We start from the raw sequence: 23,386 nt of genomic DNA, 5'->3' as shown, positions 1-23,386 counted from the left end.
GCGTCGACGTTCTCTTGGGGAAAGTCTGCTTATGACTGCTTGTGACTTGTGAAATGATTTTTGCACATCGCAAACATCACACATGCATATATACTATTATTTATATTTGTGATGCCATATACCGCATAACATAAATAAAATAAATAATATTATCATTTAACACTAGACTACCCAAAAAAGATTAACCTATACCTATTTATTTTTACTAAAGGTCAAAATAAAAAAAAGAGAAAAATTTATAAAATTAATTATCTGAATATTTCAATAAAAGTCAGAGAAAGTTTCAGAAACTGTGATGTTAAAAATAAATAATAATTATTTTTATAAATGTCAAAGAAGTCATTTTGACCCTATTAATAGTTCTATAATGTTAAAACACAATTGAAATAAATATATTTTATATGTAATATATCTAAAGGGACAAGATACATGGGATAAAGGATTAATTACAAATTACTGAAATTGAAAGTAGAATAATGAACATTTATCGTTTATTGTCTTGCAATTGTTACACGGTAATATAATATATTGTATAATAACTGTAAATCTCGAGTGTAATCTCTTACACTGAATAAACTGTACGTAATCCAAACAATTATTACTAAATTTTCGTCATTTAAAACTGCATGATGCGATATGTAACGCAAACAATGCGACATGCAAGACGTCATCTTAATAAAACAAAGTGCACCGATATAATTGCGCTGTAATGTGCTTCGCAATCGATAAGATAGCTGCCGTGTACGTGAAGCTATTATTACATTTGTAAGTATAATTGTCCAGTTGATGTAAGTACCTATACAATTAGAAAACTACGAGATTCTTATAAGTAAGAAATTAAACGTAATTCACGTTTCATTTGATTTAACGAGTCTCAAAATTAATTCTAGATTGTACAACAATCAGAACAGGTGAGGCAGTTTTAAAGTTGATCTTACTCGTACATTGATATTTAAAACTTTGGTTTCTATCTCCTCCCTAATTCTCGACGCATTTATAAACGAGCTAACATTTTACCGCGTGAAAAATATAAGCAATGAAAAAATTGTATGTAATAATTACATACATATTAATTAATAAATGGAAAAAACATATTTTGTAAATTTTCTTTTGATTGACGAATAATATACGAAAATCGTGATCAATTTTTGGACAATCATCATCTTTTTATGACATTGGGTAAAAATAAGTTGAAATTTTGTTACTGAAATGACTTTTGGCACTTTGAAAAAGTCCAAATTCCAACAAAATCCTACAAATTAGAGTATCTCGAGCATAATAACACATGTATGACTTATATAGAATTAGCTTAGACGCGTCAGTTTCAATTTCTCAGCGTATACAAAGATTATAATTATAATATTGTAAATAATTAGAACATTGTAAGAGAGACAGTGCACTGATATTGTATTGCAAACGCGTAGTATTGCACGCGATATAATATTGTACGTCATTATTATTCTATAAGTTTACTATTTGTCACTAATGCATACAAAGATGAATCGCATCAAAATTTTGTATCTTCTATCAGTTTTGGAAGACTGTCGCATAATTGTATACGCTCGAACATACACATAAATGTTCAAATAAAAACGAGTTGTATACAAATTGTATAAAAAGTTGATCGCGAAAAGATCATAAATTTCGAAAAGGTGAACATCTTTTGATTCCATATTGCCATAAAGTGTCAAAAATAGCGTAAGCCGTTGATCGTACTTAAGAAGAATTATAAATAAAATTGATTGTATAATGTTGTCGATAAAATACGCTTTCAAGCGTGATTGTGATTATAAATCTATATTTACAGATAATACGATGAGTTTTTGATTTTATGCGTAGAACAAGAGGATCCTTAGTTCTATGATATAAATAGGATGAGGATGATAAGTGTAAAGCTCCTAAGAAACCTTTTAACAACGAGAAGAAGAATGAATGGGAGCATGTCGCGTAAAAACTCTAACGCTCTTAGGATTTTGATCTGTTTTATAACTTCTGTATCTTAAGTACACTAATTTCACACACGTCAGTCAGATAGATCAATCCTGAGAGAGTGAAGGCAATCTTCATTGTCTACCTTGAAAGTGGCGTAAGTTCTAATGTACATTGCAAGATCTGTGCGTTGAGTCAACTTAACGATTATATCTAAGAGTTAACTCTTGCGCCGTTTTCAAGATCATCTCATATCACGTCGACTGTATACGGATTCACCGTCGACCGTCGTCTACTATATTAAATTGGCAAATCATAATAACGCGAATCACTTGGATACCTCTAAAATAATATTGCGAAACGACCAGAGAGAGCGAATAACGGCTCTTCGAGTCTTTAAGTAAGATCGCTTACAGACGTTATTATAGTACAACGCGATGCAACACTAGTAGAGATCTGTCGCATCGATCCGCATCGAGTAAAACTTTATCTAAGATCGACGAAATCGCGATGTTCGCTCCTTCTCCCATCATAAAAGTTCTAGACACTATCAAACAATCACTTTAACTGTGATACAATTATTGAGATAGTTAAAACAACTGTTTGAAATTATTACAACTTGAAATACCGACGACGGGGAAATAATACATTTTACTCTCTAAAAGTCAAAGAGTGAAATATCACTCAAAACGAGTGAGATGCAAGTATAACGAAAATTGAAAATTGAGCCTGTACACTTCGAGTGATTCGTCACTCCAAGAAAGAGTAAAATTGCGCTCTGTAAGTTGAAGTAAAATCGCACTCCGTTTGAGTGAAAGGGCACTCTTTTCGAGTGCAGTAGATTGGTGTCCATAAGAGTGAATCATGTCACTCTTAAAGTCACTTATCAATCGACTCTTAGTGACTCGCATGATTCTATATAGCGCTTTAGAGTGAGATCGTATGACTCCGATGGAGTACCTGCTCTAAAAATTAGAGTGAAAAATTCACTCTCACTCTCTAAAAGTCGAAGAGTGAAATATCATTCAAAATGAGTAAAAGGCAAGTGTAACGAAAAGTGAAAATTGAGCCTGTACACTTTGAGTGATTTGTCACTCTAAGAAAGAGTGAAATTGTGCTCTGGAGTAAAATCGTACTCCATTTGAGTGAAAAAGCACTCTTTTCGAGTGCAGTAGATTGGTGTCCACAAGAGTGAATTATGTCTCTGCAATTTTAAGTGGAAAATTTCACTCTGTTAAAGTCACTTATCAATCACTTTTAGTGATTCACTATAGCTTTAGAGTTTTAGAGTGATATTGTATCACTCCGGTGGAGTAGCTGCTTTAAAAATTTAAGTGAAAAATTTACTCTTTATGAGTGCCCGCATTCACTCAAATTAGAGTGACCAATAATCTCTCTTTCAGAGTGACTATCGCAATCACTCTAATATGTTAATGGCGAAACCACTCTATGAGATTTAGAGAGTATATTGCTGCGATTTCTTTAAGTCTTCATTATTTTCGCTTTCTATCGAATCGAAGGCGTCGCGTGCGCGACTAGCGCTATCAAAAATAGTGCCATTTTCATTCGCAAAAAATGAACGTTACTACTCATTTCACCTACGATCAGTTATCTCACTTACTGTATCTGATAAATGGCAGATATAATTGTATAAGGCCAATTTTATCGCTTGCAATTTATTATCCCGACATATCGTCTTCAACGCGAGGCGTGTACCTGAGACTCCCCCGAGTCGCTACATCGTCAGATCACCGTGTCCTGATAAGCGGGCGGTCCACTGAGGACGAACTGTCGCTGGCTCTGCCTGACAACGTCGGTGCGATTAGGGACCTGCGGCGTCGCCCTGACGCCGTGGTAATTGCTGTAGCTGGATCTAGCGCTGGCCGGCCGATTGCTGTACAGCTCCTCCATGTCCTCGCCGTTCAGGCTCTGCGTGCTGGTCTGCTGAAACGTGGGGTTGCTCTGGCCCTGCCACTGCATCGGGTTCACCTCGCCGGGCGACGCTTGCCAGTTGTCGGTGAGATTGCGGGTGGAACTGGTGGTCGGATGCTGCTCCCAACCAGCGGGCGGGCTCTGACCGACCGGGAAGCTGGACGAGGCGTTCGAGTCCTGGGTCCCAGCCGGCGGCCACAGGGTCGGCGACGACACCGCCATGTTCACCGCCTCCGGCTGCCAGTTCCGCTCGGCGGCGTTCCGCTCGCCGCGGTCCCAGCCGACCGCGATCCGGTCGTAGTTGAGCGTGCCCTGCGACAGCGAGCTGACGTTCTGGTTCGTCAGGTTGCTGATGCAGGGGGTGACCGTGTTCGCGTACAGGCTCTCCTGGTGGTCCATGATGCGGTTCACCGGGTTCTTGCGGCGCGACTGGCGCACCGAGCTGCGCCGCGTGCTGGACCGCCGTGTGCCGTCCCGCGAGATCACGGAACGTCGCTTCACTCGGCGCGGCGTCATCGGCTTCGGCGACACGCTGCTGTCATCCTGCACCGGTGGCTCGGGCTGCGAGTACTCGATGCTGTACAACGGCCGCGGCTGCTTCTTCTTTCGTTTAGTTCGTACTGTCGAGGAAACAAAGAGAGAAAGAGGCAATCAGATTCTGCGGTGCGGTCAACCTGACTCCTTTTTTGTCTGTTCACTCACAATGATCGAGTGATTGATGATCAAACGATGTTAAGTATAAGAAAAACGAAATTCATTATTTCGTTAGGACGATCCATAACAATCCTGTTTATTCTAGTTTTTTTCTATTGTTAAAAGTCTCGTTCATTTTGCTTTGAATTATTTTGAATAATAATTTTAGGACTACTAACTAAATATTTTCATAAACGTATTTGCTCTCTATCTTTTCAGTAAATAAATGTATTGATAATGATGAATTCTCTAATCAAAATAATTTTCCTGCAAAAAGTAATATTTGCATTGAGGTATCTCAACAATTTCTAAAAGATGCTAAACACTCATCAGAAACAAAAATTTAATAACAAAGAAATGTAGAAAAAATAAACGAAAAAGTGTTCCCCAGAAAACCGCACAGTAGGAAATTGTTAGAAAAAGGAAAAGAAAGAAGAGTGAAGGGTTAATAAATAAAAAAGCAAGCGAATAGCGACATTGCGTATTTATTGTTCCCAATTAACTGCACCAAAGTAAATAACGTGATACAGTGGTTAAATACAAAACTCATTATAACGACCTTAAAAAAATATAAATATTCTGTACAAACTTGAAAGAGATGCTCGATAGAGACTATACTTGATTAGAAATATTAAATCTGAAGTGACACAAAAGAAAACCCTGCGTTGTATTCGAGGTTTCACTTTACTGCGACTCTCTTCAGAAATATTATTTATCTAAGCCAAATATAAAGAAATAGTAACATTTGACATTTAATAAATAAATTTGCCATCCAAATATAAAGGAATAGTAATATTCTGTATCTAATAAAAAAATTTTCTCATTGTCTAATTTCTTCACGTAAGTACTACAATAACAGATATGTACAATATTACATAATTAATATAATTTTCATCTCTATCATCATATCTCTATAAATAAGATATCGTACATACATTTGAAATCATATATGTAACTAATCAAAGATAACGATCTTGTGGCATGTAACGTATTCGTACTACTCTAAAAAAAAATATCTAATTTATGTAAATATATAATAATCATTATTCTTCTCTCGTATTAAAGTTCAAGATATAATTATATCTATTTCTCTCTTAGCAGTCTTTTCTTTGTAATTGGCATATTTAGCTACGTACTAGCTACTTTTTACATCAAAAGCTAATAAAATCTGCTAAATATATATTTTTCGTTTGTGATGTCACTTCAGATTTCTCATTAAATTTTAATATAACGCAAAAAAATCAGTCATTCACATGTGAAACGTCACAAAACGGATAAGATTTTTTATGAACGTATATTGCCAAAAAGAATATCTGAAATTTTATGCGTAAAGAAATCTCGATTAAATGTACCCGTACATAACAGGGAAATTTAATCTATACATTTAGATATTTTCTACGAAAACGAATATGAAGGCTTTCGGGGATTAAAAGTACTTGCAGTCTGCTAAATTGAAAATACAAAAAAAAGGGAAGAAAATCACAACTACTACATGCACTACTAAACGAAGGGAAATCGTGTCATGCGCGCTCCCTTGTTTAAAAGTTCATTTAAATATCTTACAATAAAAGAAAAACTCTTCATAGCACCGGATCATACCCATAAAACCCGAGCTATAAAATGAACTAATTAAATGCAGTCTAGTCGTTTCAGAGTACCAACTTAAAGCCTCTATCCATCCATGTAGCATACGATGTAGCATACGACAGAGTTCTGTAGAAATTTATTATATAATCTCGACATAGAGAGAATCTAGAAATAATACTACTGCAAAACACAAAATGTGTGGTTTCCGTCAAATGTCAAAAAGGTTTCTCACATAAACTTAAAAGAAACTGATAAAGCTGTAGGTATAATTTCACGCCTAAGTAATACGTTCCGGTCATGCTGTGTCTTACCAACATTTTTCTCTACGTAGCGTGCGTCAAGGTCTCCCAATGCATACAATTGTCAAGGTATCGCTAATCAAAAATCTCTCGTACACTTATAAAACGATAAATATTCCGCGTGACCTTAAATACAGTTTCTATACATATCACAGTAAATATACCAAATTTATGCGTAGAGCATGAGCAGTACGTGTAAGTGAATCATGTGCTAGATGACTCACGTTTATCGTCCACTCCTCTTAACTCTTTCTGTACAAATAAATGTGTATAAATTAGAAACTCTTTTTTCTGGCTTTTCATACTCCCTATTAATCTTATCGGCATTAAGGTGGCAGCCAGAGATAACAGTTTAGTCCAAAATTATTCTTATCTTGCACCATTACAGCACATTGGTATCTTAATTGAATCATTTATTTGTTTGTATTAAGCAGTGAAGAGAGCGGAGGGTAATTCCGAATCATCCCACATGTAGATATGCAACATTTATGAATTAGTAGGTAAGTCACACTGCATTAATCGCTCGTACGAACGAGCAAACGCTATTGAACACACACAGTTCGACGTTTCAGTCGATTCGATGCAAAGTACGAAGAACACTGTCAATAAATAAATATTATGCAGTAATGTTATTATAGAAACACACAACTCTCGCAATTTAGATCAATGGAAACTGCTAAAGGGGAAGGCATCTAAGGGCTAGCTACGCTAATTGCTCTATTTGGCAAGTATAGGAATTATAATGTTACACGTACCGCACGAGTGGATGCCATACGCGGTAGTATAGAAGTTTTGCAGTTAAGCTAACTTTTTCGTTACTCTTCTCGCTATAAGAGAGCAGAAGACAGGGAATTGCGATTTTATCTGCCGATCGTGTTCGAAGAGAGTGCCATCAATTTTAATACAAGTACCTTTAGGCCAGTAGCCTAAATACTGGATATAAAAAAGGGGAAGGTCCTCCGTTTCAGAAGTTATTCGCGTGCAGGGACAACGGCCGGCTGTCTCGTTTCGACTGAGAAGACGACCGGTCGCGCTCGCTCGCCGCTTGATCAACGGCCAATCTTGGATCGGAGTAAAACGACCTCAGCGGCTGGTCGCGCACGTGATCGATGAAGACGCGGGGTCTGACGGGAGGATTCCTGGCCTGCTTCGCCGCCGCCGCGACCTGACGGCACTTGATACGCGCGACCGGGCTGTACTTGGCCGAGTGCGGATAATACAGCCGGTTTTTCTGATATCGCAGCTTAGCGGCGCTGTCCAACGAGTCGTACTCGTCGTACGCGGGCGACACCGGCCGCTGCAAATGGTCCACCGGGTTCAGGTAGTCGACCGAATAGTCTAGGTTCTGAAAATCGCGGCTGGACGAGCGACTGCTGTTACTACGGACGGTGTCGCTCTTGGGACCGACGGCGTTGATCGCCTTGCCGCGCGCGGAGCAACCGCCGCCGCCCAGCAGCTTCTCGCCGCCGCGCTTTGGAAAACTCGACTCGCGATAGGCAGATTGGTGGGAGCTAGCTGTGCCGGTCGGGTAATTGTTCTGAGCGGAATTTTTGAGGGAGTAGGCGGGTGGTGGAAGAGCCGAGTAGCTAACGTACATAGGATGCAACGGCGTGTGGCCTGCCAACCCGAAGTCATCACCTCCGACAAAGTCAACTGAAATATCATTCAAGAATCCATCGTATTAGATGAGGTCCGCTGACGACGAGCCGAGGATAAGCGGTGCGTTTTAACGAATCGATCGACGAAGTGAATACGCGACAAGTGTAACGCCGAAGATATCGTTATGTTACCAAATTGTTCTCCCCATAAAGTGTTTACGAAGAAAAAGTGTCCTATCTCAAAATTCTTGATTGTAACATTTCGTGCCTATTACATGGCATAGTCTGCTTAATTTTGCTGCGCCTTCGCAATCGTATTTGTAACATTCTTGACTGAAGAAAGTGAAAATCATACCGTATACTGTATTAAGACACAACACCATTCCGTTCATGCGAAGGTAAAGAAACGCTATTTGAGCAGTATCGTGTAATGATAACAATAATAATAACAACAGATACGAATTACAAACCTCAAGATGCAAAAAGTTTTACGTCGCTACATATTGAAAACTGAATTTATACGCTATAGCTTCATGATTATACTATGAAAAATTATTTAATCGTGCCAAAAGATAGACAAATATGTATATATGGCGTGCAATTGATGAACGTGATTAAGCGGACTTACCAAAATGGAGGATCAAATCCACCAATGAAATCAACTGTAACCGATAACCCTCTTTTCAAGCAATATAATAAATAATCGCGTGTACTTAAACATAATTAGTGATTATCAAGAATATCAATAATCTTATCAAGGATTTATCTAATTTCTCATTTCTAATTGATATTTTTAAAATGTACTTCTACTAGCGGTGATAAACTCCTGAACAGTTTAATGCAATAAAGTATATCTTACTATGCAATTATGTATTCGGAATATAATATAACGAAAACATGTAATAATAAAATCTAGCGGTTGTTTAAGACTAACATAGCTTTTGCGTTTTCCAAAATGTACTCAGTTTACATAGAAAAAAAATGGATAATTAATTAATCTCATTTATGTTCTTTATAATTATCTAATTATCACTGGAATGTTTAAATTAACAATAATCGTATAAATTATAAAAAAATAAATCAAAATATGATGGCTTGTCACTTTTAACATTTCTCAACATAATAGAATAATATTTGGCCTCCATTTCTTCTTCTTACTGAAAATATGCTGCTAATAATAACCACAACCTTTTTCCCCCATTGCTTATCATAAACCGCAAGCCAGTAAAGTGTGAAAGATTATTAATTCTTACTTCAAGCAAATATTATCGTACCACTAGTATTTTTTGAAATATTATAATGCATCCAACTTTATTGAAATCAAAAATATAATATTTTAAAATATTCTTGAATGCATTTTGATACACAAGGAAAGTTTCAAAAGTAAAATAACGTTGTCGTGCAAACTAGAGCTTATAATAATCACAATTCAACTCATATTAGTACATCTTAATTTTTTCTTCTGTAAGAGATAATAAACTTTAAAGTTCAAACATTAAAGAAAGAAAGAAAAAAGCAGTGGTTGCTCATATATTATTACTGTGTATTTTAAGATTATATTAATTACTTTTTAAAATGATTCGTTTATTAATCCGATATTTTAATTGCGAGGCAAAATTCGTCAACGGAAATTCATAAAAGACTAATACAAATAAAGAATAAACATAGAAATTATTTTCAATGCAATAATAAAATTATTTTCTTCAAAAAAATGTACTTTTCTTTTAAAATTTCCCTTGTAATTCAGAATATAAATTATAAAATCATTTAAATTCTTAAAATACGATTTCGAAATATACTCACAGCTATCATCTTCCTCAAGGAACACTTTACTGAGACAAATTCCGCCGACAATCGCCATAAACTGAAACATATGAAATTGCTGAATTTTGGAACTAATACGCGCATAACAATATAACAATAGCAAAATCTACGCAGTTATTATAATAATGCATTACGTGAGAATTGACCCTTCACTTACACCTAGAATACATTGCGTCGTAGCGTGTAAAATTTCTATCACTTCGTAATCTAGCACGCAGTCTGTTACGTTAGTGGGTCGCGCGGGTCGAAAAAGCTCCGGTTCCGTCACGTCGTAAACAGCTTTGCAACCTGGCCCGTTCACGTACCACCATGAAAAACTACCAGTACCGAGGTTAAGTACATCGCTATCCTAAAAAATAATAGTGCAATGTTATGTCAGCTATACGTACGCGTTAACTCATTGTATCGTATAATATAAGTGTCTGTGATACTTACTTTGTCCAGTATCCCTACATTGAGGTAAAAGCATATGATAAATATGTTCCATCCTAGCCATAATGTATTCCATATACAATACTAAAACAAGAATCGCAGTTACTTTAATAGAGACAAGTAATAAATTCGACAATTAATATAAATATAAAGAAGAGATACGTCTATTTCGATGAATATAAACTTTTACATGATAAAATATATGTAGATTATTCTCACCTCAATATTTATGAAAATCTTTTTCTATTTACTTACGTGGATATCAAGAATAATTACTCACCGATATGATATATTTAGGTCTATATTGAAAGGCCCCAAAGAATCCTAGAATTACGAAGATAATGTTGAAGAAGTTGACCAGTATCGGGGCCCACATAAACCCCAAAAAGTCGAAGACTTGACGTTCTATGGTGGTAATCTGAAAGTAAAAATAAAATTAATTAACTACACAACGCACAAGCGTCCAACATAGAGCGTAATATAAAGTGATAAGTGACGAACAACTCAATTTCTACTGATTCCTTCTGAGCGTTCTTAATCTACGACAATTGCCCTATGTTCTAAATACTCGGTTAATTAGTCATTCTGAGTCATAGCATTTGATGGCGCTACATAGCTACACAAAAGATTGTCCAAAACTTTTAACTTACTATTAAATTCTTTCAAAAGATTTATTTTACATTATTGTTTCATCAATAAAATTCAATAAAAATTGGTAAGCAGTCTTACAATAAAATACAAAGCATAAATGTTTGTCAATGAAAAAATGACGAGAAGAATACAAATATAAGATATTTATATACATTTTAAAAAATTTGTTAAACAAAAATTTATTTTCTACACGTTTTTAACTTGTTGGTTTCTATATACATATAGAATTTTCATGCATTAATCATTACATTTAGATATTGAAATTTGATTTTACAGCATTCCAACGGAGAAATCCTTCAAACATTCCAAAGAAGAAATCTGAGAGAACGCTCATTAATTTTGCATTACAATTACTTTCTTACACTTCTGACACAAAAAGCAAGTCACTCGTAGCATGCTAAAACACGTAAAAAAAATGCTCCAATATTATCGGAGAGTGACGTCCATGAAATGATGTAACGAAATCGCAATAAGGCTCCCTTTTTAGGGAGTTCCTCGAGATAAGCCCGCGGACCCGGGTCGATACGATAAAACGACACGATAAATAATTCGTGAATCGACGATAAGGGAAAAAAACGTGGTAGTAACGGCTCTTCCGCGGCTCTCCCAATGGACGCTGCGCGAGTGCGCGTCCGCTCTCACAAAGCAGCGTGACTAACGCTAATATCACATCACGATCGCGGAATCGGCAGAGAGAAACAGGAAAAGATAATATACGCGACACAATCTGTGCAGATAAAGTCGCGCATATATACATATACGTGCAATATATATATAGGCAATTCATAGCCAGCCAGATACATTGCGGCAGAACGAAAGCGGCTGGCTAACGCATCCGGATTAGCGTGCGCACTCACTAGCTGCAGGCTGCATATCGTCAGTAGGAAGTGCCTTCTGCTGCAAATTCCCATGTCATTTGGCCCGCGCTCCGCTCAGCGAGCGATCGCGCGCGTACGTACGATCGAAGCAAACGACGACGGCGGCACTCGCTCGCACTGCATCACTACTGCGGCACGTAATACCGATGCGCCATCGCCATCTTTCCGCTTTCCCCTTTCTGTGTTCGCCGCCTGAGCGGCCTGAGACACTTGTCCCACCCTCCCTACCACGCGGTGTATATCGCTATTGTGCGCGAGCGGCGAACGCCGCAAGTGGCATGCACCTACGTGCGCTCGTAGGCCAGGCGGAGCCAGGCGGACTCCGGAGCACGCACGCTCGTTTTGTCACGGTTGGCGAACGACTGGCCACCACCGCGGCACGTGTAAGAAATTCACCTCCCCTCCCTCGACATCCCGTGGCAGCTGTGCGAAATAACGTGTTGCTTTGTCAACGCTGAAATGAAACGAGAGCTAGTCTCTATTCCGTTCGATTCTATTCGATTAGGGATAATATAGTTGTGTAACGTTCTTGAAAAGAAAAAAGATATGGGTTTAGGTGCAGAGAATTAGAATCCTTAACCGATAATGCGAAATATTTGTATTAAAAAAAAAGAGTAAATGGCAAAAGTTATAAGTTTGTAAGTATAGGTCGATATGTATCGACACGATATCGCGATCAGGTCTACCAAGCTATAAATACGAATTTTCCCGCCGTTGAGAAAGAAACGTGTCCTTTAAAATAAAACTAGCGATAAATCGGATAATTAACCTAATTATCTAAATATCTACTCACCGAAATGTTCTTGCACTCACCGCGAGTAATATTCGATTACTCGGATATTTATTCAAGTCAATACTCGGAAATAAATAATATCCGAATATACAATTTGGTACCCATTCGCTAATAATTAAGTATTCAAATATCCAGTTATTCAAGTAGCTTACGCTTCATGATTGCCTTTTTACTGAAATATTTTTGCTTAATAGAAATTTATTAATTATAGTTAGATATTCAAACAATTTTTTAGGAAAAAGGAACAAAAATAGCGCTTCTTGGTTAATAATAATTGATTTAATTTACTTTCTTATATATTATTTATTACATTATATTTTTACTCAAATTTAAACATTATTAGTTATAAAATTTATTTTTAAACATATTTTTAAATATTAAAAATCTGTTGGTTTTTAATATTTCTGCACTTTATTTTCATCTTTTTTCTCTTCAAAATTTTCTTACACACTCATTTCGTTTTGATTGCGAAAAGTCGAAGGAAATGTATGTATAATTGAACGAACAGATGTATTCGATAATCGATAACCATAAATTGTTATGTTCAAGCTACGAAATGTCCAAATAGCAAACCATGTGTATTCACATCATACTTAATTTATAATTTACTCCAAAAGTATTTGCATAATTATTATTTATTATAACACAATGTAAAAATTATAAACGCAAGAATAATTGATAATAGTTATTTATGAGACTTCTTGATCTCTGAAGCCAAATTGAGCTTTCAACGTCAAGACTGTCGAAGCTGCTAAAAACTCTTTGTCTTCCTTGCTTGTGGTGGCTTTACTTCTGCACACGTATCTTCAAAGACGGTAGAAACTTGCTTAAAAAAGATTACTATTTGATTAACATTAGATACTAGAAGAATTGCTATAAAAGAATAATATAATTGTCTGCATTGGGAGATATATTTCTGATAATTTTTATTTACATATCTTACAAAAAAGAGATTTGTATTTTGATTTTATACAAATCTCTCTGATTTGACAATATCAGTGCAAATTTAATTAAAGATACCGAGAAGTTTACTTTCTCGAAAAAAAAAAGGTAATTATGAAGGAGAGGGGCTTTCTCATCAATTTGGCTGAAACTTCACAATTTTGTGTATTTTGGTGCGTAAAACATGAATCTATAAGTTAAAATTGTCGCTCTCAATTAGGAAAAAAGTTATTAAGTACTATAAAGTTGACAGTTGCGTGGTTAGGATGTCTGTCATTTATTATACTTTGTATTTATAGACTTTTCAATATGCAAATTATTTTCTTCTTTAAAAAAAGCATAATATCTCTATTTCTATTATCTTTTTTAATCATTTAATTCAATATATTATGGCAATATATGTATATGGCATTATTATTTTCTTTGCAAAATATGCAGTTTTGTTGTTCTGAATATGGTTGGTTCAACTATTGTCTTCTGTAACAAAAAACATAAATTATTATTTTATTTGGAAAATATGCAGTTTTGTTGTACTGAATATGCCATAATATATTGAATTAAATGGTTAAAAAAGATAATAGAAATAGAGTTATTATGCTTTTTTTAAAGCAGAAAATAATTGGCATGATATTAAAAGGTCTATAAATACAAAGTATAATAAATAACAGACATCCTAACCACACAACTGTCAACTTTAGTACTTAATAACTTTTTTCCTAATTAAGAGCGATAATTTTAACTTACAGATTCATGTTTTACGCAGCAAAATACACAAAATTGTAAAGTTTTAGCCAAATTGGCGAGGAAGCCCCTCTCCTTCATAATTACCAAAAAAAATTATAAAGCGGATATGATTTTTTTAGAAGATTGCGATCACCACCGCACATTACTCGAGAATGAAAAAGGACACAATCTTGAAAAAAAAGAGCATTTCTTCGGTCGAGGAGATTCCAAAATCATCGGCAATTTTTCGAAAGCTCAGCCAAATAAACGTAATCCTGCATGGCAAATCCGTTGGGCATCCAACGCACAAATTTCAACGCGAGTTACAAGGTGCACTTGCAGAAAGCGTAGAAACAGGCATTTTCGAACATCTAAAAGAGGTAACTTTTCAAACGCCATATGAGCGTTTAAAAAATGTTTGATTCTGAGATTAATTTGTCAGAATAATATACTCGTATTTGAAGAAAATCCGATTACACTGTTTAACAAAAAATGACTTTTTTCGACCACAAGAGCAAGAATAATTATTTCCCTGTTTTTCGAGTGCTAAATACAAGCTTTATCAAATTACTCTATGTCATAATATGAAGAAATTTGCAGTTTAAGTTGCAAAAAGGGCTATTTCAGTGTATTTTGATAAATTATAATTACAATATGTAATGTTGAAAAAGTTTTATTAAAAAAAAATTAAGTAGTGTTAGGACTTCAGTTCTTCAACGCCCAAAGAACTACGAGAAACGATTACGTTCGTTCTTGTGGATTTTTTTGTTGAACAGTGTTATCATACAAACGCATTTAACATTAAATATATAATTAGTAATATGTATATTTTGGATTCCTCAAAGGTACGGCTCTATTAAGGTGTAACGAGGGCACGTTTCGCGTGCGCAAGATATACGGAGATGGCAATTGCACGTTTAGAGCGATCAGCTACATTTTGTGGCGAAACGAGGAAGAGCACCAGTCGCTCCGAACGACGGTCAGTCTCTGATAATTAATATGAATATCATAATCATATCATATAAACATCATAAACACAAAATTTGCTGCACGAATATCACGAATGTCAAAGATCAATTGCAACGAAGTTAAAAATGGAATCCCTTCGCGACGGCAGACATTAAATTTAATTAGTTAAATCGAATGCTATATATATCGCTGTCTCTTAAGTATTACTTTTTACCATGTCGACTCGACAGAAATTCAGGCAGTAATTGATATATGACGGTCGTGTATAAGAGCCATATGGATCATTTGGCAGGTTGTGCAGCACATTAAGGACAATTGGCGCGAGTACGAGCCGTTCGTGATGGCCGAGTGGAACATTTCGGATTGCCAAGAATACTATGATTACATGAGCCTGGTGGGAACGTTTGCCAGCGAGCTGGAGTGTACCGTGGCCACGAAACTTCATCGCATGAATCTCTCGATCTATCGCGAACTTCCCGGCAGATACGAGCTCAAACTGGTCTTCCATAACCGCGTGAACGTCGGCTACGAAACCGCGAGGCTCTTGTTCACCGGATGCTCCGAAAATGGCCATTACGACGTTTTGTTACCGGATTCAATGACGAGCTTTTTTATGGGCGAATAAATTATATTTTGTGGCGATTAATAAAGATAAATTATAGTTAAAATATTTCTCAACAAGACCAAATAAACGACAAAATTATAGTATATGTACAAAAATTTACTTCATTGATTTTCCTTAACAACTTTAACATACTTTGCACTTTTGTACGAGATAGTATATTGTATAATTTGTGGGGAAATACGTGAAGAAATACAGAAAAAGCATATATAATATTAAAATTATTAAAACTTATAAATTAATTATGTAAACCAAATTTGACGCTTGCAATATACATGGGCTTTTAATAAATAATTTAGATGTATGTATTTATATATATATATATTTATACAAAAATTTTTTTTACCAAAATAATATTGTATAAAATATTAAAAATTTAAAAGTTCTTTTTAGCAATATCTCTGTAGAAAGAACAGTTCAAACAAATATAATATTTCATGTAATATGTCTTATGCCCGTATCGCACTAGCGATTGGCGATTGCATTTACGTTTGCATCTACGTCTTTTGACCAGTCAGAACGGAAATCGCGAATCGGAATCGCCAGCAGCTACTTTCTGATTGTTCAAGAAACGTAAACGCATACATAGACGCAATCGTCAATCGCTAGTGTGATACGGGCATAACACATTTGATGAGATTGATGAGAAGGATAAAAGACGTAAGGGCAAATATTTTCGTTTTATTTTTATTAACAGAAAATCTATCTTCTTAAAAACTACGAAGTTCTTCTTTATGCAGTATAATAATGTACTATCACATTATAATATACAACAATTTATAATTCTAATTTGACTCTATAGCATGAATAATTAATTGGGATAATTATTTTTCGCACAACTCATGAGAAGATGCTACTCGACTTTTAAAGGTTTTTTGCTGACCATCTCGAGGGAATTCGCTGACAGAAAACGCGAATTCCCACACTCGTGTCGGTGGCCGACTGGAATGCTTCACGCTTCATGAGCAAGAACAGGATTTAAAAGGAATAATCGCATCCCTGCATGTGAAGCCATTGTGAGACCATCGTTATTGCGCTATAGATCGCACAACTGAAATACAAGATAGCATAAAGTCAATTAAAAATTACGCGCACCATATGAAGAATTACCACTTAACTGCCACAAAATTATAATCTGTTATACTATTCAATAGTGCAAAGATATTGACATATTGACTTTTTCAAGTTTAATTTTGACTTAAAATATTTAATCTTTATAATGTTTAATATAATATCTCGTATTTAATATAAATCTATACAATATCTCGTTTAATATAATATCTCGTGTTTAATATAAATGTTTAATATAAATCTCGGCAATAATTATCAATTAGACCTCTTTACCTTATTTGATACATCATCTTCGAGCACCAATTAATGCTAATGCTACACTGACCCCTTCTGACTGCCTGTACAACTTCCTTGGCCATTTGTTGTTCCTCCTGTCTCGTCGAACTGCAATATAAGTTAATGATACAAAGTTAGCGTTTCGGGGGAACAGCGGACGAATATTCTTTGTTCTCTTTTCTTTTCGTAAGGGGGCTCACCCGCGTGCTATCGTCGGTGAAATCGCAAGGAAGGTGAGATGACTATTACGATTGCTCAATTCCTCACCCAAACTTTCCATCAGACCTACATGTAAATAAATCACGCGCTATTAACCGATACATGACGTTTATTGTTTACCGCGCGCGATTTGACGACTGGCTTTTATGATCGACAATACATACGCACCGGCGATCGCCGCCCTCGAGCTCAAGTATACATCCTGGGTCGATGTAATCGGCGTAATTCCGACAATGTGCGCTCTGTCGCGTTGTAGCATGAATGGCAAAAATGCCAGAACCATCTGCAATTAAAAAAAAAGAAAGAAAAACTGGACAGTTTATAATAAATGCATTAATTATTATGTGTCGTACATAACCCACATAGCACGTAATATTTCTGTAATATTACGTGCTATGTGGGAATTTATCAAAATTGTCATTACAAAGTTCTATATTGTTTTATTAATTAATATTATTAACCTTCAAAAGCCACACTGGGGTCTCAGGGACGAAATTTTGAAACTACATTTGGAACAATTATTTATATTTCTTGATGCGTATTTTTTGGTAATAATTTTTTTTACAAATTCTGAGATTACCATCATAATTATCAGAAAATTTACGATTAATTGAAAAAAAAAAAACATTACAATACATATGAATTCTTTAGAAACTTATGAGCAAAAAGTGGCTGAGGTCCTCCAGACCCCAGTGCGGCCTGCGAGGATTAATTACTGAATTTTTTATCTAATATAATTTTAATTTGTAATTTTTATTTCAATTTGCATGAATATAACTAATTGTATAATAAAGAATTTCGCATGATTCTTATGAGAAAAACATTTTCGGTCAATTTCTTTGAATTTGTAATATGTTGTAGTTCTCCTCTGTCGACTCTGCTGAATTAGCGGAGTAAAACTATACAACATATCACAAATTCAAGAAAATTGACCGAAAACATTCTCATAAAAATCGCACGTGCGGGGTCCTTTATTGATATATTTAAATTTTATATGTATATAATTCTAAAATCAAGATACTTGAAAACCGAATATAATTACATATTTAATTATATACATTTTTGTTTTGTTTGTTTTAAATTTTTTAAATAAATATTTCTTTATTAAAAATGTTGCGGCCTTGAATATCTTTAAAAAATCATTATGTTGAAAATAGATCTGCAACCTACATTCCTGACACCATAAGTTGTCGTTGCATTTTATTCCAAGAGATTTGAGTCCGTTATTAGATCGTTAAAATCATACATTTTTAATATGTAATTAACATTTCAAACAAATTTTCTTCAACTTTCACAATGTTAAAACCGGCTGGTAACAACCAGTCGCGATTTAACGTTACATATGATATGATTGGTTTCAAGGACACAACTGTTGGCCGACGCTCACCCAATAATGGCTCATGAGAGTCGTGTTGACCGTATCGAAAATATCTTGATAAGGCTGTCCGGCGCAGGTCACTAGGACGTCGACGCCACCAACCTCATCCTCGACCTTCTTGGAGATCTCGCGTATGGCATTACGGTCCAGCAGGTTACATTCGTACGCTGTCATTGTCGGCCCTACATACTCCCGCTCGTGTTCCCTATGGTCAGGCCCGATTTCCTTCACTCTATTACACCGCGATTTTAACCTGGCAGTTATCTCCTCCGCGGATCTAAAGTCGTTATCCACGCAGATCACGGAGCATCCACCCCTCGCGAATTCCTCGGCGAGAGACTCGCCGAGGGTCGACGAGACGCCGGCAATCTGTTACAGAAAATATTTGTCTACTAAAAAAAATACTTCGCATTTTCAAGACTGTTGAAGTCTATAATTCGAATTTAGTAATAACACTGCTTAACAAAAAATATGAACTTCTTTTAAGCACAAGAATGAGGGTAATCTCGTAGTTCTCTTTGCGTTAATAAATACAACCCCGCTTATCAAATTGCTCTATCATCACAATTTGGAGAAATTTGCTATTAAAGTTGTAAAAAAGGGATTTTAATGTATTTTTTTTAACATAAGTCATATATTAATCATAAATATCTTTTTAACAATATATAATCAACGATTACCTTTATTCTTGTGCATGTTTTGTCGAATAATGTAATTAATTCGCGATAGAAAGGAAATGCAAAATCTTAATAAGATAACTATTTGTTACATTTAATTGTATCACATGCAGAATTAATTCCTTCCAGTTCTTTTAATCCTAATTCAAATAAAATTTATCGCACTTTTCGTATAAATTATATTTTTTTAATTACCTAATTGAATTTATTTAAATTGTTAACATTAATTATAAAAGTGTAATAATTGTACAATTTAAAGTATATGAATAGAATGTGTACGTACTAAAACTACATCGCCGCTCAAATCCCTTGGTGGCTTTGGCAAAAGAGACTTTATGACATCGAGAATGGCTAAGATACTAGAGATGACAGCGCCAATTACAAATTCGATACTGAGATAAAACAAAAAGTTAATCGAGAAGCCTCTTCTTGAATTTGTAATCACTGATTCGTCGGTAACTCGTAGCATCATCCACTGCAAAATAATACAAATTAATTATTTTATCGCGATGCTCCAATTCAAAAGTCTTGTCTAAAATGTAAACTATAAATTAACTAATTAATTTATTTGTTTGGTTATTTATTAACTTTTAAAAACTATATATATAATTATTATTATTTCTTTCAATAAATAATGTAATTCTAATTCGTTAAAATACTGTAGCAATAATAGTACAATTTTTATTATAATGATATTGTCTCAAGATAATCACTGGAGTTATCTCAATTAATACATTTCTTAATTCTCCTTCTTTACCGCACTTATTACAAGTATCCATAAAAGTTTTTTTCATAAACAAATCGAGCTCCTTCTCGTTAGGTACTAGAGAGGCATGACAAATTATACTTGCACTCTGTCGAAATTAATGCCTTTTTACACGAGAAAGTACCTAATCAATGCGGTTGTGAGCACAAGTGATTATGTAACATGTAAATTTCTGTGTGCCTACCACAAGACGTGTAATGATGAATGTAGCACTTTGTAGACAAGCAAGCACCCTAAAAGATTTACGATCATCGCATCGAGGCGTGAAAGCAAACTAATTAAACATGAAATAAAGTCTAAACAAATAAGTTATGTCAGATATCGTTGCAGAAATTCTCTACGAAATATGTTCTAAATTGTTTATATTGTTGATTACATTATATTATTGATTAGATTATATTATATTATTACTACACCACACAGTTTGATGTATTGTATAATTGGAAGGTGTCAATTGCATATATAATTGTGTATAATCGTTTCAACGTAGCAAAACGCGAAATATACTTTATAAGTATAACGTTTTATATTAATACGATATTTTTTACAATACATAATTTTTATGATAAATTTAAATTTATATATTTTAGTAAAACTTGAAACTTACTGTTATATGATAATAAAGTTTTGCTACTCTATGATTTAATCCGTAATCGTCGCATTTCATTGAGAAAAGTATATGGTTAAACTAATCGAGCAGACCCGAAAATTAATTTGCATTTCTCAACGTGGCTGTGTAATAAACGTGTTTGCTTTCATTTCTATCTTAAATTAGGCCAGTATGATGAAAACACTCCAGAATCAGTTGCAAAATGCAACAAAACCATTTAAAAAAAAGTCGATTAGGTGTTATATAACAGATTGACGTAGCATATTAACGTTTTTGCTGCACAAGAAGGAAAATAAAGTTACAAGTGCACATGTCAAATAGAGCGCGATCTCCCTATTTCAGAAATATTAAGCCTGTATCATAAGTACCTAGAATTTATTGCACTCTGCTACTTTAATCTGGCATAATTAAAACATTAATTTAAAAAAATATTCATTGTTTTTCTTCCTACATATTATAATTTTAATTATAATATAAATAAAATAGATTTTTATGTAATTATTTATAAGTAACTTTACTATAATTCTAGAATTAAATACTATAATTAAAGAAATAAAATAATAGTTTAAAATGTAACTAAATAAATTGTTTAAAATGTAACTGTATACGTAATTCAATTATGTCATAATTACATCCCAATAAGCAAGAAAGATCAAAAAACATTTCAAGCACATTGCAGCAATATTGTAACTTTAATGCAACATAGTTGAAACGTTTCTTGATGTTTCTTGCTTACCTACTGGGATAATATTATTATATTTTGTAACTATAGCTACACAAGATAGACAGAAAAACTATAATCAAGAAATTCCTAGTAAAAAAATTCTCATAATATCTCATAATATGTTTAAGAATTCTTAAATATTTTAAATTTATAAAAATTTTTAGAAAAATACCTTAAACTTCTTTAGATTGTATAAATTTCCTTTGGAAATTAAAAATAAGAAATCTTAGAATATTTTGGAATTTACATAAAAGATTGTAGAAAAGACGTAGATTTTCTCAACACTTCTGAAAAGTGTCCCAATTTGTATAAAAAAATCTGAAAAATTTTCTAAAATGTTATCAAATTTATATAAAAGTTCCGAAAAATTATGAAGAAAGAAAAATTTTTTTTAATCAGGAAGTACCTACATGAAACTTTTTGACTCGATAAATTAACCGTTCTATATGAATGCTTGTAATACTGGATGTGTACTAAATTCAAGAAGATTCATAGTGGTGCGGTTTAACAAACCGTAAAGTTGCCATTTCGTTCTTTTTCTGTTTGAATAACATAAAACTTTGATGGTTGCGCCGTACTTCGGCGTAATCTTGACATCAGGAAAACATATAATATTGCTTTCGAAACTTTTATCTTCATGTTTAGCTTAAAATCACAATAATTTATATTAAATTACATATAAATTTAGTGTTTGATCTAAAAAATTTTGTAAAACCGTTTCTTTGTATTAATATGAATCATACTCTTATATAACTGTCGGTATAAATAACATGTAGTAATTTTGTAATACAGTTGAGAAAGTCGTATGGTCGTGTAAAAGAACACGTAGCTCAATGCAATGTAATTTCGATATTAAAAGTGCACCGTCGCGCAATTAAAGACCAATTTGCAGCACGCTAGGAACTTTGATGAAACAATCGGTACGACGGAAGTCATAAGAATATAAAGCGGTAATCGAATTGAGGTTTAACGTCCATAAATGTCAGCTTGTCAATTTACATTCTGCTAAAGCATCCGTTTTCACGCTCTTACGCCGTTTCGCTTGTCTATCCGCGAGTAAAGAAAAATGCGAATGACTCATTGTAAATAACGCGAAAAATGAGGAAACGTTTGCAGGACACAATAATTGTGCACGTAAACGCAACACTAGTCATAAATGCAGCGCCATAAATCTGGCGCGGTGTTTATAAAGCGGACGCTATCTTTCCTATTACATAACGACATATAATTTATATTATCTTTGCGGGCGCACCACTTTCTACCAAGTAAGAGTAAGCAAAATCGGCTTTGCCTATCCAACCCACACTTGCCGCAATCAGATATCTATTACCTGTTATATAATAATCTTGCTATATACAAGAAAAATGAAAAGCTAGCTATACCGTTCGGGAAAATCTGAAATTATATTCCGTGGGCAATGATAAATATTGATATAATGCACGAGGAATAAATTAAATGATCATTTTTCTGATTATTAGTTTCCTTATCGTAATTAACATTGTATTATCAGTAGCAATAATAACAATTTTTTTGTTGCTGCAAAATGCTGACAAAAATCTAAATGTAACTATATGGAAGTAAATTTAAGTCGATGGAACTTAATTTGCCTTAAAGGCATTAATTACGATATTATCGTTTTACTGATTGAGGCTGACAATTAGTCAGAGGAAACTTGAATTTTTTCGCGTTCTGCGTAGAGATTGATAGGCGATTATAACTCATAATGCAAGTAATTATGCAGTCCAGGGCCGCATTAATTAAGTTACATCTTCATCTTCTATAATGTATATATT

The 23,386-nt window shown here is 34.4% G+C and overlaps 3 protein-coding genes across 9 annotated transcripts in view; 1 reads left to right on the top strand and 2 right to left on the bottom strand.

Annotated features, from left to right (window-relative positions):
• Positions 1-462: 462 nt before the first annotated feature.
• Positions 463-12,192, bottom strand: Nkain (sodium/potassium-transporting ATPase subunit beta-1-interacting protein). Of its 7 annotated transcripts, none has more exons than XM_071716334.1 (7): positions 11,803-12,188; positions 10,575-10,712; positions 10,298-10,378; positions 10,020-10,211; positions 9,842-9,902; positions 8,667-8,700; positions 4,343-4,481 (listed from the first exon to the last, which is right to left on the bottom strand). In XM_071716334.1, exons 1-7 carry the CDS (start codon positions 11,854-11,856, stop codon positions 4,472-4,474), a joined length of 570 nt encoding a protein of 189 aa, XP_071572435.1. In that variant the 5' UTR covers positions 11,857-12,188; the 3' UTR covers positions 4,343-4,471. The 7 variants fall into 7 exon arrangements, with proteins under 7 accessions (XP_071572430.1, XP_071572432.1, XP_071572431.1 ...); XM_071716335.1 differs by lacking the exon at positions 4,343-4,481 and adding an exon at positions 7,962-8,093; XM_071716329.1 differs by lacking the exon at positions 8,667-8,700 and having other exon boundaries at positions 463-4,481; positions 11,803-12,192.
• Positions 12,193-14,429: 2,237 nt separating this feature from the next.
• Positions 14,430-15,958, top strand: LOC139778410 (uncharacterized). Its single transcript, XM_071716324.1, has 3 exons — positions 14,430-14,611; positions 15,127-15,260; positions 15,543-15,958. The coding sequence occupies exons 1-3, from the start codon at positions 14,455-14,457 to the stop codon at positions 15,873-15,875; spliced, it is 624 nt and encodes a 207-aa protein (XP_071572425.1). The 5' UTR covers positions 14,430-14,454; the 3' UTR covers positions 15,876-15,958.
• Positions 15,959-16,533: 575 nt separating this feature from the next.
• LOC139778392 (estradiol 17-beta-dehydrogenase 11) overlaps positions 16,534-23,386 on the bottom strand; it is an 8,842-nt gene continuing 1,989 nt past the window's right edge. Inside the window, exons 2-7 of the mRNA XM_071716306.1 lie at positions 19,777-19,968; positions 18,826-19,185; positions 17,607-17,721; positions 17,420-17,504; positions 17,217-17,327; positions 16,534-16,923 (exon numbers count right to left, since the gene is read on the bottom strand). Coding sequence (XP_071572407.1) covers positions 16,851-16,923; positions 17,217-17,327; positions 17,420-17,504; positions 17,607-17,721; positions 18,826-19,185; positions 19,777-19,965 — 933 coding nt within the window. The 5' untranslated portion in view covers positions 19,966-19,968 and the 3' untranslated portion in view covers positions 16,534-16,850. The remainder of the gene's footprint in view (positions 16,924-17,216; positions 17,328-17,419; positions 17,505-17,606; positions 17,722-18,825; positions 19,186-19,776; positions 19,969-23,386) is intronic.

This window comes from Temnothorax nylanderi, unplaced genomic scaffold (assembly GCF_030848795.1).
Source record: "Temnothorax nylanderi isolate EJ_2023f unplaced genomic scaffold, tnyl_v1.0 TNYL_tig0182_pilon, whole genome shotgun sequence".
Lineage (NCBI taxonomy): Eukaryota > Metazoa > Arthropoda > Insecta > Hymenoptera > Formicidae > Temnothorax > Temnothorax nylanderi.
Note: the sequence above shows the minus strand (reverse complement) of the source record. Positions and strands in the feature narration are given on the sequence as shown.